This window comes from Dunckerocampus dactyliophorus, chromosome 10 (genome assembly GCF_027744805.1).
Source record: "Dunckerocampus dactyliophorus isolate RoL2022-P2 chromosome 10, RoL_Ddac_1.1, whole genome shotgun sequence".
Classification (NCBI taxonomy): domain Eukaryota; kingdom Metazoa; phylum Chordata; class Actinopteri; order Syngnathiformes; family Syngnathidae; genus Dunckerocampus; species Dunckerocampus dactyliophorus.
The window spans coordinates 20,880,248-20,898,707 of NC_072828.1; the positions used below are offsets into that span (position 1 = coordinate 20,880,248).

Consider the following 18,460-nt stretch of genomic DNA (forward strand, 5'->3'; position numbering starts at 1 on the left):
AAAAATACGGGCTACTGTTTAGAGGGTTTTTTGGGGCAGATGCCGATACCGATTTTGGGGGCTGAAAAAAGCCGATATATCGGCCGATATACGAAACAAGACTATTGATATACTACACTTAAACATAAATTCTTATCATACCCAAAATACAATTTAACAAAAAGAAGCAGAGGACTACTTCATTAAAATAAGGAACTTTAATTAGTAACGCTGTCAACATAAGGACATGCCTCTTTGTGATTTACTTTTAGGTGTTGCCACAAATTTGTAGTGTTCTTTTCTTTGCTGGTGCTGGAGCCCTGGCTAACTTGCACACTGCAGATGTTGCATCTAACGTAACGCCTGTTGAGTCGTTTGTCAAGTGGCTCCACACCTTACTCTTCCCCTTTGCCTGTCAAATGAAAATATACACATTTAGAGCATTTTGGTAATTATTCTAGAATTTGATAGTGCAGTTGGCCATTTCAAAATAAAAAAAAACAAGTGGCTGCATTGGGCTGAAAGTGATCTTATATAGGATAATGTGAGGTGTTTTTAAAGTAATACATTGTGTGTTTATAAAAGGCTTATTCACAAAAACATCTTACCAATATCAATTAGTCATAAATGCTAGCTATTGAAAAGTTCTATCTGCAGTATTTGCAAACATTTCATAAACAAATGCTCAAGCAAACATTAAAAAGTGAAAAAAAAATACTACAAACAAAATAAGAAACAATCAAAACGTGCATCACATTACTAAACTTAATACAAGGGATAAAACTACATTTTATGTGACAATGTAACTGCTTTCAAAACATGCCATTAATAAAATCACAACTAAACACATTACTTGGAACATTTTCAAAATGATTTTAATGAAGACATTAACTTGTGAATGTATGAGCCCCTGTAAATCCTGCATGGAAGTATGAAATGAAGTAGGACGCTGTGTATATTTGCATATATCTTTATTTCACTTTAAAATGCTGTATAAAAGTCTTAGATAATGGTGGACATGTGAATTAACTGTTGCATCTATCTTTGATTATCTCACAGACATGCAATGCAATGAGATGCAACTCAGTGAATTGTTGTGGCCAGTAGGTGTTGCCAAAAAACAACCACCACACCACTCTAACTTAAAGGCAGCACATGTTAAATTATATACCCTATATTTTTATACATAAGTCGCACCACATTATAAGTCGCAGGACCAACCAGCTATGAAAAAAGCTTGTAATCCGGAAAATACGGTTATTAAAATGTCATGAGACATAGAACTTTTTTCTCCCTCCGCATCCGACACCCCTTAAACGAGAGTGTGAATTAAATCGACCAGTCTTTATTGTAATTCTCATCTTCGCCAGCAGCAGGCCTGCAGTCGTTCATTGCTAATCGCTAATATTTCTCCGCTTTTAATGAGAATCGTTTATTAACTATTTGAACAAAAGATAAAATGTAACTGTTCAAACCCCGCCCCACAATGTTTTTTCTTATAACGCCCTTTTATTGGTTTTAATTACTGGATACAAGTCTATTTAACCTATACAGAAACAACATTTGCCACACTATGCAGCGAGAGGCTGAGCTTGGAAAGGGAGATAAGTTCACAAAGATGTGTAGAGAGCTAATAGCAGGACATGTTGCCATGGTGACACACCCCATGTGTACAAGCAGGTTGTTGAATAAATGACCTTGGCAAGCCAGATGTCTGTCAGCCCATTCAAAAGACAAACATGCACGCACACACACACACACAGGCGTTATTGAAATGACAGTCCTGAAGAGAGTACTTCAAAGGAAGGCAGACTCGCAATTATGACGACACAAGGAGGGTGACAGTTTGTGTGTGCGTGTGTGTATGTGCGTTGGAAAGACGGGAGGGAGTGTATGTGATGAATGATGTTTGGGGGAAACTGGAAATAATTGGGCACTTTGTAACAGATTTAGCGGGAACAACACATAGGAGACTGACAGCTTCCGTACTCAGCTACTAGTTCAATGACTTTGGCCCATGTAGATATCGTTAAAATCAACAGTTTCCAGTCAGTGGCTGTCTCGTACTGTAAATGTCTCTGGTCATCTATTTCAACAACAGTGTTTGCAGCCACTTTTTAAAATAATATATAGAATTGCTTTTGGCTTACAGTTTTCCAACATGATACCAACCCCAAATGTACTTCCAAGGTGACAACTGCTGTGCTGTGGAAGCTGAAGGTGATGGACTGTATAAGTATGTCCCTAGCTCTGAATATTAAAGCAGCGCTAATAGCAGTGGTGCCTATGCAAAATATTAACAGTTTGGGCAAATTTGGACATATTCACTGTGAGGTGTACTCGTGCCAGCTATTTAAACAATAATGTCTGGATGTGGACTTATTTTCATAGGACAGCAAATGTACACTGCTTTCCAAGCTGTAAACAAATTACTCTGAGAGCCAGGTTTCATTCCGCTTATCCTTGTCCTTTGAAAAGCTATAATAAAACGATTTCTGAAAGGTTAGCGATGTGCTCACTTTTGTGAGATACTGTATAGTAGGGGTTGGAATCTTTGGCCACCTCACAATTCGATGCGGTTACTATTCTGAGGCCTGCGAGGTCAGTTTTTTTCATTTTTTCATTAGATTTCTGTACCAGCGGCTCTCATACCAGAATAATGCTTGCAGACTTCAGTATATTATGAATAACCAAAAAAATTAAGCTGCCCTTATTCACAATTGCAGTGTCAGTGAAATACCGTTGTGATGGGACGTTGTTTCTGGGTTCCAAAGTGTGCAACAAAGCACAAAAACCATGCTTCTCAACAATCGAATACGGCCACAAATCCTTCGTAATAAAAGTTAGGTTTGACTTTGTGATTCGCTTTGCCTTTTCCGAGTTGGGTGGAAAATTAGTTATCACCTGCTCGATGGTTCTTTGGTTTGTAGCAACTTTAGCTGGCTGTTTTTCCTCCTGTTTTGGGTGGAAAGATGCTATGTGGTGCCTCAAATTTGTGTTCCCAAAATATTTTAATCTTGCATGACAAAGCTTGCATATTGCCTGGCTCTTGTCTAGCTAATTTTTACCTTCAGCTATGTGAAAACCAAAGTGCTACCAGAAGCTCGCTTTAAATCCAGCAATTGCGGGTCGGAGTTTACGCTCAGCCATTTTGGTAGCGTCTTCCACTTAGGTGCACCACCATAAACTGTCCGGGCGGAACTTCCTTTTTGTGTTTTGGTTGAGCCAATGGCTCATATTTATTCCGATCACACATCTCTATTTCCTCTATTATTTATCAGAAAGCAGAATGTAATATCCAGAGGGTGAACATGAAATCTACTTACTTTCAGTGATGTTCAGTGAGGTTCATGGCTGGTGAGTCACTGACTCCTTTGGAGGTTTTTTTTATATTAATACAGGTTGCTCATTAATTTATTCATTAATTTACTTTGGTTAAAACATATTTTCCAATTGTGTTGAAATAGTTCGTATAATTTTTTTTTATTAACTGAAAAAAATGTTGTGGTTTTACCTTTTATCTTTATACTGTATGAAGTATATGCACCCTATTCTAAGAATAATGACATCACACTTAAATACACTCCACAGGCTGTAGAATGTCGTATAATAAATGTTAATAAATATGTATAATAAATGTTTCTGCAACATTATATTATTGCCGACGTGCTTGCATGCGCCATGATCCAACTCAGTGCACTCACTGAGTGCACTCAGACGGTAGGCAGGGCTTGCACACTAAGTCGAGAGGAGATGCTTGCAGCAGCATCATCTTAGGTTTCTGCCGTGTATTTGATCAGAAATTGCAGTGCAGTGATTGTAGTTGACGTCTGTTTGACATTGATGTCTTCATAAGATGATGTGCTCGAGGCAAAGCACAACAACATACCGTACATGACAATGCTCTGCTTCTTTGCCGGCTCCTTCAGAAGAAAGTGGGCATTTAGGGAGGGGCCTTTGAAGAAGACAGAGGAGCTTTAACAAATTGTTGGAATGGGGACAGAGCATGAACTGAGAAATTGCACTAAAGTACCAGGATGAAGTCAGTCACGCAACCAGACGTTTTGGTGCCAGGCTGATAGCTTTCTTCACAAAGTGGTTCTTTTGATGGGTTGAACTGCTCGAAGAGTTTGGAAACATGTAATTGGAAAAGCTACTATCGCACTATCGTGCTTTATTGTAACCCGACTGCTGACACTACTATGCCCCTTCAAACAGGAAATAAATAAAAAAACACACTAAAGGGACTCATGGGTGATGGTAATTCTTTGTAAATTGTTTTATACAGTAAAAATTTACATATTCAAATCAAATCAATTTTAAAATGTGAAAAAAGACCACAGGAACTGATATATATTATAATTTAGTAGTGTGGACAGCAATTTTGTAAACATTTCATTTATATTTGAGAGAACTACCTCGTGTTTTCAAAAGAACAAGTTTGTATTGTTCAATGTTTTGCAACAAAATAAGATTGGAACATTGAAGGTGTATGTTGTCAGTTCTAATAAAACAAAACAGTATCGACCAAAGTCAGAATCGGCAGGTCAGGCTTTTTAAAGATTGGTGATCGGCCAGAAAATTGTAATCGGTGCACCCCTAGTTGTTGCCTATACTGCTTCCATGCTGAATGTCTCGCCTTTTGTCCGCTTTAGGCAGACTGTCCCTAACTTGCGTGCGCACACACAAAATGTAATGGAACTCCGTGGTCCATAAGGGTAGATTGTCCCATGCAGGGTGAACCGAACGGTCCGGTATTTTACCGTGTACATGGTCTTGGCTTGATAATATTTTACATTTCCGACTGACGGCTAAGCGCAAAGCAGACATAGGCACCAGATCTGGTTTTGATCCTCATGTGTTTATTTTCTCAGATGGAGTTTGCTAGGTGAGGGCCTTCAGTGGTCTTTCAGAAACTGTAAATGCCAGTCCTAGATCACCTTGAATTTAAAATAGACCCAAAAGTACCCTGTATAAGCATCCAATCCACACTGACGCTGTCTTTCATTACAAAGCCAGTCTTTTCTCTGGCGGATAGCAAATAATGAAACATCATGTCTGCAAGCTGAATAAAAGAAAGTACTTCCTGCTCCGAACATGGTGCTCCTGAATGATGAAAAACCCGAAAATGGGGGCGCGACGTCTTTAACTATTCATGTGTGTTTCATGTGATAAAAGAGTAAATCATTCGATTTAGTATAGATATGACGCACTCTGACCCAGATAAGAGGAACAAAACCAGCATCTATTGCAAAGGAAATCAGGAGGTAACAGATTTACAGGACCAGCAAAACATGATTTGATGTGACGGTTCTAAGCAAATGTGCACAGTCACCCAAAAATCCTCTTTGTCAACCTTATCCTGGAATACAGTATTAAAATGATATGAAACGGTTGAAATACTTTTCTAATTTCTTTGTTTCTTCACAGCATGTCCACAGGGCACCTTTAAATCAACCCAGGGGCCCGGATTATGTCAGCAATGTCCACTTAACAGTCGGTCTACTATTGAGGCTGCCACCCTCTGTGGTTGTCGCAATGGTTACTATCGTGGTGACATGGATAAACCAGAGGACTTGTGCACAAGTGAGTGACTTTCTCTTTCAAATAAACAACATTCAAAACAAACATTTAGCATCTACCAAGAAACACAATCATTCCATAATCCAAAATGACCACAATTCTACTTGTCGTTGAGCAGGTTGCAAGGGATGTTAATATTCTGAACAACACTGTCAGTCAAAGGTTTCGCCAAGTTTGTCATTTCAACTGGAATTATATGAAACAAATTCAAATGGCAGTGCTGCAGCAAAGTTCCCAGCTTTGCCCCTGCCACATTCCACTCGCCTTTTATTGAAGTGAATATGTGTTCAGAGTGATGAAGGAGCTGCATTGCTATGCAAGACGAGGAGCAGGGTTGGAAACACCCTCGCTCTCAGCTCCACTGAGATGGCAGAAGTAGGATGAGACATGAATCATTTTAGACTGTCTGGAACTAGAGTCAGATTGTGTGTGCGTGTGTGTGTACATGTATGTGTCATCTCATCTAAGGAATTAACCTTCCCTCCTGCAGGCTCGAACAGTGGAAGGTGGTAACGAATGTATATTGTAAGATTTTGCAAACATGCAAATTGTGGTGTTTTGGCATAAAAAAGTAATGGCTGTGTAAACAAGGAGTCATCAAATTTCCTTCGTACAAATTTTGAACCTGTTCTATGATATATTAGATACACATCCTGGCTGACCTAGATAGAAGCTGAATGAATGTTTTTCGGGGGGGGGAATTGAAAAGCTGGTTCATGCACAGTTTATTTGCTTAATTTCATTGCACAAATCAATGCTCATGTTAAAAAAACAACATTTACCAAAAAGTAAGACATTATCCTAGGCTGTGGTGTGAGTTTACCCAAGTGTGACTTGTATACCTATATGCTAATTATTTCATATCATATCAGCATGTAGATGACACACTCATACACCGCTTTGACATCTGACTTGAAATGACCTTTATCACAGACTGTTGTTTACATCTTCCCACCCATTTGACCAATGGCATTTGAGTGTTCTCATGGGGCAACGTGTTAATATAAAGAATACAGCTCATGCGTTACATCTTTCACTTTAAAACTCCAAATAATTGGGACCACACGCTGCTTTTGTGTCACCCCAATCATCTCTGGTAGGGCTATTAAATGATTATTGGCCCGAGTGTTTAGCAAAACACTTCTGCACTAACTTATTCTGACAACAGTGAAAGCGCATTTACGCACCTCACCACAACAATGGCAGCACACTCTCAAATTGATGCCGAGGGAGGAAAAATCAACTTTTCACTGCGAAAAGGTCTCAGGTGTCAAGCTGCTCAATGCATACTACTGTACATCATCGGCGCTTACAATTCAAAACAAACCAACAAAAAATACAGTCAAACCTCTGTTTTCATGCAACCTAATTTCTGTTGAAAATGTTTGCCCAAATGTTGCCTCGGTTTTCGTACACTATTGCACGTAGCAAACTAGTCCTTTTGCCCTGTACTGTATCGTACATCAAAATTGAGTGCCCAAAGAAGTCACTCTATGTGTTCCTGACTCACTGTCCTTACATTTTTTTATTGAGTGCGACCGCTAAATAACCTGCCATCGGGCCAAAGAAAGTCGCGAGTGACAGCAATTTGACAAAGGTGAGAATCACGATTGAATCCCATCCGGGAAGTTCCATCCATTCGTTATTTATAATTACATTGCATTGTTTTCTGAATGTAAAATTACTCTCGATGAAATCTATTTTTTGTTAATATTTTTCAGGATCTGGAACTTAATTTGATTTACATTATTTCCTATGGGAAACATCGCATTGTTTTTTGTTCGTTTGGGTTTTCATCTGACTTTTTGGAATAAATTAATAACGAAAAGCGCGGTACCACTGTACATTCTTTCAAACAAATAACCATGTAAAATATTCAAATTTCTTAATACTGAAAGACATATCATAAACGATAATTTTTTTTATTTTGAGAAAATGTGATGGGGGATATGAGTGAGTGAGTGTATTGTGGATAAACCTGACGGTTAAACCCCAAATTCTTCATACCCAGGCCAAACGTGGAGTTAAAGCACATTTTCATTTGTTAAATGGGTATCTTTACATGACACGAAAACATGACAAAAGACTGCAAGAAGTTAACTAAGACCAACATTTATCCAGCTCTCATGCTCCTTTATTTGCCTCCTCCAGATGTCCCTTCAGCTCCTCGTAATTTGGTCTCAATTGTCAACCAAACATCATTGCTGCTGGAGTGGCACCCGCCGCGTGACATCGGGCACCGAGAAGACCTGTCCTATAATGTGTTGTGCCACCGGTGTCACAGCAGTGAGCGACGGGCATGTCAGCCATGTGACGACAATGTGGCCTATGTTCCAGGCAGGAGGGGGTTAAAACAAACCAGGGTGGAAATCAGCAAGCTGCGTGCCCACACATCATATACCTTCGACATACAGGTTTGTTCCATGACATGCCAGCATCTTTTTAAAGGAAACTGTGGTGTAGCATGTGGTACTAGGTCAAGTCAAATACTGCATGTGCGCACCCTATCCTGTGGACCGGGACAATATATTACATTCTTACTTCCTGTCGTGACATTATTCACTTCACTGCCATTCCTAATTTCATGATTACTGTACATTGTTCCACTACATTACCACTACATTGTCGGTACTGTATTTTTTGCACCTTCTTAACTCAAGGTTTTCAAGGTAGCTATTGTCATCAAAGTTTCTATTTTTGGGAGTTGTTCTATGTTAAAGCAAGAGACATATTGATCGAAAATTGCATCTATGATGACGACAGAGGATGAGGTAAACGGGGTTACTATATATACTTCATTACATCTGTCACAAATGTGTCTCTTAGAACTTTCAGACGTAATTTATCTCAGGTCATTTTGATACCTGTACTTTAAATGTTGTTGAGTATAGATCAAAGTATGCTGCAATGCATATCCTTGCAGCCTCTCATGTGTAGGTGGAGTCACCCCGTGAAAAGTATATATCAAATCATCAAGAAACCATCTGGCAACATAAGCCACTTTTGAAATTGCTGATTTGCATATTTAATCTCTACAAAATAGCAGTTACATAAATTTTAAAGCGCGTATCGTTAAAATATTTTGCAAGCGAAAAGTTTATTGGCAGTATGTCTAAAGTATATGATAACTGCTTTCAATGTGATGAAATGGGCCTGGCGAAAACAACTTCACTCTGTACAGGTGGAGGTATTTTGTTCTTATAGCAGTGTTTCCCATACATTCATTCATCACCAGCGCGTCCCTCCCATCGCGGTTCGAACGCCACGCCCTCGCTCTATCACGGTTTTTCACAAAGTAATTAATTAATAAATGATTACTAGCTGAACTAAATGAAGTAAAATACAAATACAAGGCAGAAGAAGCATTCTAATTGTGAGTGTAGTATTCTACATTGGCCACTAGGTGTCGGTGTTCAGTGAAACAAAGACCAGACGTGATCACCAGAAAAGGCATTTATTGTAGGTATAATAATAACATGCCCTGCGATTGGCTGGCGACCAGTCCAGGGTGTACCCCGCCTGTCGCCCGAAGTCAGCTGGGATAGGCTCCAGCATGCCCCCGCGACCCTAATGAGGATGAAGCGGTATAGAAAATGGATGGATGGATAATAATAACACAAAATACTGTTGAGGCCATAACCCACGACAAACTAAAACTCAACTATGAACCTCCAACGTCACTTCCTGTCTGCTACATATCTCTCCACCCGCCACTGAGGTCCACTGGGGAACACATTTAATCTTATGTCTAAAAAACAAGATCATAAAAATGGTTGTCATTGCCATAACTATTAAAATATTCAATTTATTAAAAATTGAATCCTACTTCACAGAAATTAATTTATCGCAGTTGAGTCTAGCACCAATCAACTGCGATAAATGAGGGCGGAATGAGGTACATTTGGACCCCCGCAAATAGATTTGTTGCTACCTATTTGCCCTCGCTCCCTGACACATTATAATGGGACTGTCTGTGAATGTAACCTGTCGCTCCAACTCGGTATAGTAGACGGCGTCGTAGCTCCACTTCTTACCACACCTCATACTCACCTGAGAGTAAGAAGACTTTGCAGGAGGGATCATTGTTGTCAACTTTGCAACTTTGTTGCACTTTTTCAAAAAAGCGACTGGCGTAAAATATAGCGACTTTTTCCGGTCTTATTGGAGACTTTTTGGAGACTTTTATGTCAAAGCAGAATGAAAGCGCTCACAAAAGGGTTCCATTGTGCTTGGGACATAAAAACGAAGGGACCGAAATTTGTATTTTGAAACATATTTGTTATACTTTTTATGTTTTTGCTCACTTTTTTGTCTCACATGCTCATGCGTCACGGCTGAAAATGTAAATTAAAGAACAACGGCATCTAGAGCAACCCCCCCCTCACACACACACACACACACACACACACACACACACACACACACAACACTGTATAGCAGTATAACAGTGTTTTTTAAAAAATTATTTCAAAATGTATTTTTTACAATGTTTCTTTGGAACATCACCAGGGTTAATCTTTCATATATTTGAATAAGATTTTACCAAGTGTCTCATGTTGTTAATGTGCCCATAGCAGGCCAGATATTAATTCTCAATACTTCAAGTATTAGTGCTTGTGTTTTTTTCAATTATATCTGATGTAGGAATCATTACCACAGTACAGTCCTGACAGAGTTTAACCTCGTATCTTTGATCATGAGCCAACTACCATCAGGCCTGAGTACATTATTCAAGGTCACCTGCCTCCCAACTGTCACCTCACTGTCCTTGATATTGCAGTGTGAGGTTTTGAAATGGTTTCTCAGATGCAGTATCTCATATCATTGCTACCTGGGTTCAGGTCTGGGGACAGACTTGGCCACTCCATCACTGTCACCTTTAGCTTCCTCAGCATGGCTGCCATCTTGGAAGTGTGGTAGAGGTCTTCATGCTGGAAAAATAATATCACACTCCATGTTGGAACTCTTGTTTCCCCTCAATTAACCGCTGCGTCCCCATGCCGGCAGCATCCGTACAGCCCCAAACCAAGACACATTTTGACTCACTTGTGTTGCCAGCTATTTTGGCAATAATGGCTGTGTGTTGAGTCATTTTCAGTGGCTGGTAAATCGGTACTGCTTTATAAGCTATAAACTGACTACGGTAAAGAAGTTACATTTCTATAGTGTTGTCCCTTGAGAAGATATACAGCCATAGTTGCTGAAAAGTGATGGGTGTACTCACTTTTGTGAGATACTGTTCATGTTTGTACCTCCTTCATGTTTCAAATTATGGGCTGGGTGGATCAATAACGAGTAAAGAATAAATTACCTCATTATTCAATTGAGGAATATAATGGTATTGATTTTGATGCGATGTGCTCAAAGAAGAAAATGTGATTTTTCTTTTTTAGAAACTGATGAATGACCATGATTTGTTTGGGTTTTTTTCTTTTGTATTCTGTAATGGTATCATGACACCTACTCTCAAGGATGACTTTCACCCCAACTCCGCTGGACTATACCAAGCATCCTGTGCAGGGGTTGGGGCTGATGTCATAGGACACGAGTCATGTCGGTAATAAGTAAGACCATTTGATAAGACAGAACAGCGTGCCAATCATTGTAATAATGCACTTCCTAACATTGAGATATGGTAGTAAAAAAGGGAGATGATGAGGCCTGAAAGAAATCTATATTGTTTTTTTCAAGGAACCGACTGTGATGATTCTGCACAGAGTCTATCAAAAAGACCTCCTGCTGGTATCAAGCACATATTTACACTGTGTTCATTTTGAAATGAGTCAGCTGAAGAGCGCATTCCCAGCAACTCATGGAAGTAACTTTCCACTTAATTAGCTCACAAGCTACAGATGATCAAATCTGCCAGTGACTGCTACAATGTCAGCCAGTAAATTGAGGGTTGAGGGTTGCCTGCTATGAATAGAAATCTTGCTTTCTGAAGCTGCTGTCATCATTTGTCCCTTCGTGAGTAACGCCCACACAATCTAAAGAAAGCTAATACAAGAGCTGTATCAAAAAGTCTGCCTAATAATAATTATATATTATTAGAATTATTGTATTACAGTAATCCCTCGTTTATCGTGGTTAATTGGTTCCAGACCCGGCCGTGATATATGAATTTCCGCAAAGTAGGAATTCTTATTTATAAAAGGTGTTTTGTAGTTAGCATCCCTATAGTCCCTATAGTAGTTAGCATCCCTATAGTCACCTTTACACTCATATTCCTTATATATAGTAAACATAATAAGAGTAAATAAGACATGTTAGACATAAATAAGACATAACATAGACTCGCTCATTAGCATTGGGAGAGTTCCTTGTTTTTTCTGGACATTGCATTGTTTGAGTTCTTTACTCAATCCATTCCATATTTTGATTCCACATACTGATATGCTGAAGGTTTTTAGCATTGTTTTTGCATATAAGCGTTTTAAGTTAAATTTTCCCTTAAGATCTCCTCTCTCGAAGAATTGTTTTACATTTTTGGGTAGCAGGTTATTGTTTAGCTGTTTGAATGTTTACCAGATCAGCAAATTTGAATAATGGTGATTTTAGGAATAAAGGGTTACAAGCTGCATTATGGATGATCCCAACTGACCTTTGCTGTAGCACATTTAGCGAGTGAAGTGTACTTTTACAGTTATTTGCCCATATCTCCACACAGTAAGTCAGATATGGTAATACCAGAGAGCAGCATAGTATGGAATGCTTTTTCGTGCAGAGAAAATTTTGCTTTATTCAGTACTGAGGTATTTCTTGCCACTTTATGTTGTATATTTTTAATGTGAGATTTCCAGCTCATATTATCAAATATTATGACCCCCAGAAATTTATTTTCATTCACCTTGCCATATATGTCCTTTCTGCTATTACCAAGTAGCATTATTTTAGTTTGACTTTAGGTTCAGGGATAGGCTGATTTTATCAAACCATCTTCTTAGCATAGTCATTTCATCTGTGACTTTTTTTTTTTTAGCTCTTGTGTGCTTTCTCCAGAACAAAATGAAGTAGTATTGTCTGCAAATAATACTAGCTTTACGTCTTTGAATCCGTCTTCTGAATGCCTTGTATTTGTATTTTCCTTGATTTAGCCAGTTTTATGCTTGAAAATGCTTAATTTAGGCCAAGTATATGTAAAATTTGCTTAAATATGCATATTTTTTTTTTTACTAATAATAGGCTGTAGTCAACCACAAAACAGTGCAAATTAATTAATGGACTTATTTATATGGAAAAACTTGATAGCGTGAAGCTCATGTTGTGTACCTAATGTTATGGGCTTGGGAGAATAAAATAAAATAATACTTTTATGTATCTAAGGTGGTATTTATCTTTTTTTTTTCCTAAAGGCAGTCAATGGTGTCTCCAACAAGAGTCCTTATCCTGCCCAGCAATTGTCAATCAACATTACAACAAATCAAGCTGGTGAGTACAAACACATTGTGTGTGAGTGAATGCATGTGAGTGGGACCATCTGAGGGTGGGGTGGTGGTTCTGTAATCGTACCCTGGGGCACGGTGGATTATGTGAGTGAGGCATGGCTGGGGGGGATAAAGGAAATTGAGCTGCAGCCTTTTAATTCATAAAACATGTTCTCAGCTTGTCATCTCTTTCCCTCTGTCTCCCTTTCTGTACACCCCGTCACCCTTACATTGTTCCTGCAGCTTTCATCATGCTTCCCTTCTTTCCCCTGCCTTTCTCGTAGCTCTCTTTTTCTTGCCTTCAACTGTGCCTGTCCTCCTTCCAGTCTATGACAGTATAATTCTCATAGACTATAAAGTCAGACAAATTACTGCTCCATCAATACTTTATAGAGACACTCAAGTGCAATTTCAACACAAATCTAAATTGAAATGTTCCTATGCTGATGGAAGATACTTCATTTACACAATCTACTGCAACCAAGGCTCATTCCTACTCAGGATGGATCCATTGTCTCCCAAAAACCTTCTGAGCAGATCCAAAAAAACGCTGCCAGATGCAAAGCTCCTCCATCCGTTAAATCTTTTATTATTCAACCAAAAAAAAAAAAACAATTTCTGTTTTAGCTGGTTGGAGTAGGAGTTATAAAATCATGTACTGATTCTACAGCATACCCAAAGGGGAAGTATTTAAAGCTGAAACAAACTGAAGAATGATGTAAAATACCAGATGTAAACATTTTACTAAAGGGTCTTCAAGTTACTGCGCCTTTTTTGTTCCAGTTTAATCATGCTGCTGAGTTAAGTTGGGAAGCATTTGGAGGTTTTGGCGGTTTACCAACATTTCCTGAGGATTATAACAGTTTTGCAAAGTCCTCATGAATCAGTGATAAGCATGCAGGTCAGAGATGTCCAGACTTTTTCCAACAAGGGCCACATTCAGAAAAATTGAAGGTTGTGCGGGACACTTTGATATTTATAGTTCTGTGGAATCGATTTGAGTTATCGATTACATAGCAAATAGTAGCAATTCTTGCGAGTATGTGTGTCATTATATGTGTATCATGTACGTATCTTATGGGTTCTAGACACAACCGCTTAAAACCCTCTCAGGAGAGTAAGAAAATATTCCATTGATACGAAATTCCGTAAACATTGTTCATCTTGACTGGGCGCATGAAACTCATCAAAAGACCTATGTTGTAAAATGCACATGTAGTCAGCCATTTTTGAGGAATATGGGCTATTTTTATTTTTTTGTGTGTGGCTCTAATCTTCTTTCCATCCATCCATCCATCCATCCATCCATCTTGTTCCACTTATCCGGGTCCGGGTCGCGGGGGCAGCAGACTCAGTAGGGAAGTCCAGCCACCTCTTCCAGCTCCACCATGGGGACACCGAGGCGTTCCCAGGCCAGCTGTGAGATATAATCCCTCCAGCGTGTCCTAGGTCTGCCCCGGGGCCTCCTCTTGGCTGGGCATGCTCCTCACCAGGGTGGCGTCCCGAGATGCCCGAAACACCTCAACTGGCTCTTTTTGATGTGAAGGAGCAGCAGCTCTACTCTGAGCTTCTCCTGGATGTCCAAACTCCTCACCCTATCTCTTAGGGTGAGTCCAGCCACCCTACGCAGGCAACTTATTTCGGCCACTGATATCCGTGATATCGTTCTCTCGATCATGACTCAAAACTCATGGTTGTGTCACAGGTGAGGCAGTACAGCAACCACATTGCTGCAGACACTGCGACGATCTGCCTGTGGATCTCACGCCCCTGCCTTCCCTCACTTGGGAACAAGATCCCGAGATGCTTAAACTCCTCCACATGGGGCAAGACCTCACTCCCAGCCTGATCCTCGTTCATAATGTTCGAATGCGGGCTGTGTTTAATTTTATTTCTAGAATATGCCGCGTGCCAATAAAAACGAGCTTCAGGCAGCGAAAGTTCACCCGGGCCCCCATTTGGACACCCTTGGGGTTGATGATGTGTGATCAACCTGTTTCATGTACTTATAAGTCTATTATGTTATGGATGCTACATATTATTCTAATGTTGATACAGTAAATGCAATTATTTGTAGTACAGGTTAATTAGTATTTTTAATTTTGTTCCATTACAATAACAATCACTGTGCATCACACACACATGTAACCTTGTCCTGTCAGTATCCATTTCTCTTCTCATGTATTCACCTCTCCTATGGTTGCTTCCAAGTAATGTGGACATGAGACGAAAACAATCTCATAAAGGCCCAAGGAGCATAACCCTGAATAACTTGTAAATTTCTGTGTAAAAATGCATTAGAGGCATAACTCTTGCTGCTCCATTAATGGCAAGCACGCTTAAATTTGTTTTTGCAAGGGGGAAATATTTGTCTTCATTGGGTATAAATCATTATCTTTACATATTTACATAATTATTGTAATATTATGCTAACTGTGAGCACCTGTATGTTTATGTGCATTTTAACAGCTCCTTCAGTGGTTCCCATAATGCACCAAGTGAGCTCAACAAGACGCAGTTTCTCATTGTCGTGGCCGCCCCCTGAACATCCTAATGGAATAATCCTTGACTATGAGATACGATACTATGATCAGGTACAGTTGGATGATTCATGTGCCTTTGTGTGTTCCTGCTTTTTTTTTTTTTAGAATTCACTGCCAGTAATCTATTAAAGTCAATAAAATAGGCAAATCAATAACAACAACATCTATTATCAAGACAGCTGAAGCAGCAGTGTTGTCACTGTTAGCTGATATTACTGTAAATCCATGTTTTACTGCTGAAATAAATAACACTTCCAAGGAAGAAAATGGATGGATGGATGGATGGATGGATGGATGGATGGAGAACACTTAAGTCATCATGCATTACAAATATGGAGTCCCATTACATTGTGTTTATGAGGAGGACTAACAGGTAGTAGTGACTATTAAGTGGTGCATGGAATTACTGATCACTGTGGATGGATGGATGGATGGATGGATGGATGGATGGATGTGGGGTTCCGGTCAGAGAACATAAAGTCATCAGATGGACTCACCATCTTTAATTGTGGACATGGAAGCATACACATGGTGCACTGCAAGAGTACAAGGGCTACACCATACGATGCAAATCACTCATTAGCAATAAGTAAAATCAGTCATCAATTATCAGTACATAAAATCTTTGTCTCAATTTTTTTTTAGGCTCATCTACTGTAAGTACTTTTTTGGCAAATTCCAGCCTGGCCTTACTTCCTTTTCTTCTTGTTCATGGGTTTCTTGGGTCTTCTGGTGTAGTATTGTATTTTTTTGTTCATAATGAAGTCATCTATGAACAATAGATAGGGACGCCTCCACTCTTGCCCTCTGCAGGTTGTTTCTGATGTCACCAACAGTTGTTTTAGGGTTTTTCTTTTCATCTCTCACAATGTTTCTGCCATCGACTGATGTTTTCCTTGGTCTGCCTGTTGGGCATCTGCTTCTTTTGTGTTTTTTCCAAATGATTGGAGTGGCTATTACCAACGCATGTGCAGTGGTTTCCATCTTCTCTCAGACTCACAATTATGTGTTTCACACCCAAAGACACCTTTTTTTTCACTTCTAAAAGCAGTCTACACAGGCAAAACCTATCCTACCCAATCTGAAGCTGAGCGGAAATGTTTTTCTCTACATGGTCACAGGCAGGCTATAACGTATCCGTGCTGACTTAGGGTGAGAGGTGGTGTGCAACCTGGACAGATCACCAGTCAGTTACAGGACTGACACTGAGACATTCACACTCACATTCGTAGTGATTGGCAATTCAGAATTTGGAGTTTTCAGAATACCCAAAGGGAGCCCACACAAGCACAGATGTGGTGTTTTGATGTGTGATTTGTGGTTTTTAGACATGACCATTAACATTGGCACAGAAGTCCACAATTGCCTACATCAGTGGTTCATAAAATAAACAGTTGTTAGTCAGTTTTGTTATCGAAAGCTGCTACTCACAGAAAGCACATGATGATTAATTCATTGAGGGCTGAGACCTGCCAACATATCTTTGATTGATCATCCCTGGCATTTATATGGCTCTCATTTGCGTAGATGTCGCTACATCCTATTTAGTACATTATCAGTTACTAATATGCATTTTTCATGAAGCGTTTAGAGATAATGACGTGTCAGTTTCCACTTTCAAGCGTCAACATAATCTCATCTAAGGGGTCATGGAAGGCTTGTTGATGTGTTGCATCTAAAAGCATGTGTTTCTGCATGTGATGGAGCACTTTCATTTGACTTGGGCTCCGTTTGTGTTTCGAGATAAATCAGAATTTCATTAAGACACCCACATACTGTTTGGAACATATTGAGCTTCGACTGGTTCCTGACTATCAATGCAACACGATGTTAAGAGTATATAAAATATACTGGAAACAACTAATTCCATTTCAGAATGTGGATGTAATACAACATACTACTAAATTATGCATTATTATATGTTGTTAAGATTATTTTTATTATTGTATGCTTCAATGACAGTAGCAAACTAAATGTCACCACAGACCCACTAGGAAAGTTAGTTATGGTGAAGAGTATCACCATTTTTGTCTCTTAAAAAAAAAAGCCACAAAAACAGGCTTAATATAGATTTTTGTTGCCAATGCATAGGAACAAGCAGAGCATCACAAGGGACTGTAGATGACACCATAGACACCACACCTCCTACCCAGCCCACTTTTTCTTCCTGACATCTTTTTATCCTGCCAACATACTGAAGAAAATATTGTTTTGCATTTTTTTAAGAAGACGGGGGAAGAGGCTGCCAGCCGCGGTGCACATTTTTAATACAAACTGTCAGTGAGTTGGTGCTTCAGTAACTCAAAGTCTGAAATATAAACCAAGCTGGAAAGTTTTAGACCCTTGTCCGACACTCCGTAGGCATACATCCTTACAGACTGCAATTTTCCATCACAATATAGCAAGTTGCCATCATTTTGTTGAATGAATTAGCAGAATGAGAAAGAATAATATGCATTTGTGTCCTTGGTGTTGCTACAATGTTGATCAAAATGGTTCATTTGTTTAGTCATAAACATTTCGTAGTACTATTCTTCATTGCACAAGTGTCTAAACATTGCTTTATACAGGGGAACCTCTGTTTTCGCCATTAATCCATTCCAAAAGATCTGACGAAAACTGAAACGTACGAAAACCGAAGCAATTTTTCCCATAAGAAATAATGCAAATCCAATCAATCCATTCCAGACACTCAGACATATGAAGAAAAATCTGTCTGGAGTGTCCCAACTCTGAAAGAACCACTATCCATTCTTCACATAGACTGAGTCACGAACGCATGGATTTTTTGTTGGGCAATAGATTCCGCTGACAAGTTTGTTAGATGCGCGGTTTGACTGTACCATAACCAAGGGGTTTTTATTATTTTTGCCAATCATTTACCACAAAACCAAGGCGCACAAAAACAGAGGTTCCACTGTGCAAATGTGT

At 39.3% G+C, this 18,460-nt stretch overlaps 1 protein-coding gene across 1 annotated transcript in view; it reads left to right on the forward strand.

Annotated features, from left to right (window-relative positions):
• Window positions 1–18,460, forward strand: part of LOC129189296 (ephrin type-B receptor 1-like) — a 93,886-nt gene that overhangs the window by 42,212 nt on the left and 33,214 nt on the right. The window contains exons 6-9 of the mRNA XM_054790864.1: window positions 5,410–5,565; window positions 7,714–7,976; window positions 12,915–12,990; window positions 15,456–15,580. Coding sequence (XP_054646839.1) covers window positions 5,410–5,565; window positions 7,714–7,976; window positions 12,915–12,990; window positions 15,456–15,580 — 620 coding nt within the window. The remainder of the gene's footprint in view (window positions 1–5,409; window positions 5,566–7,713; window positions 7,977–12,914; window positions 12,991–15,455; window positions 15,581–18,460) is intronic.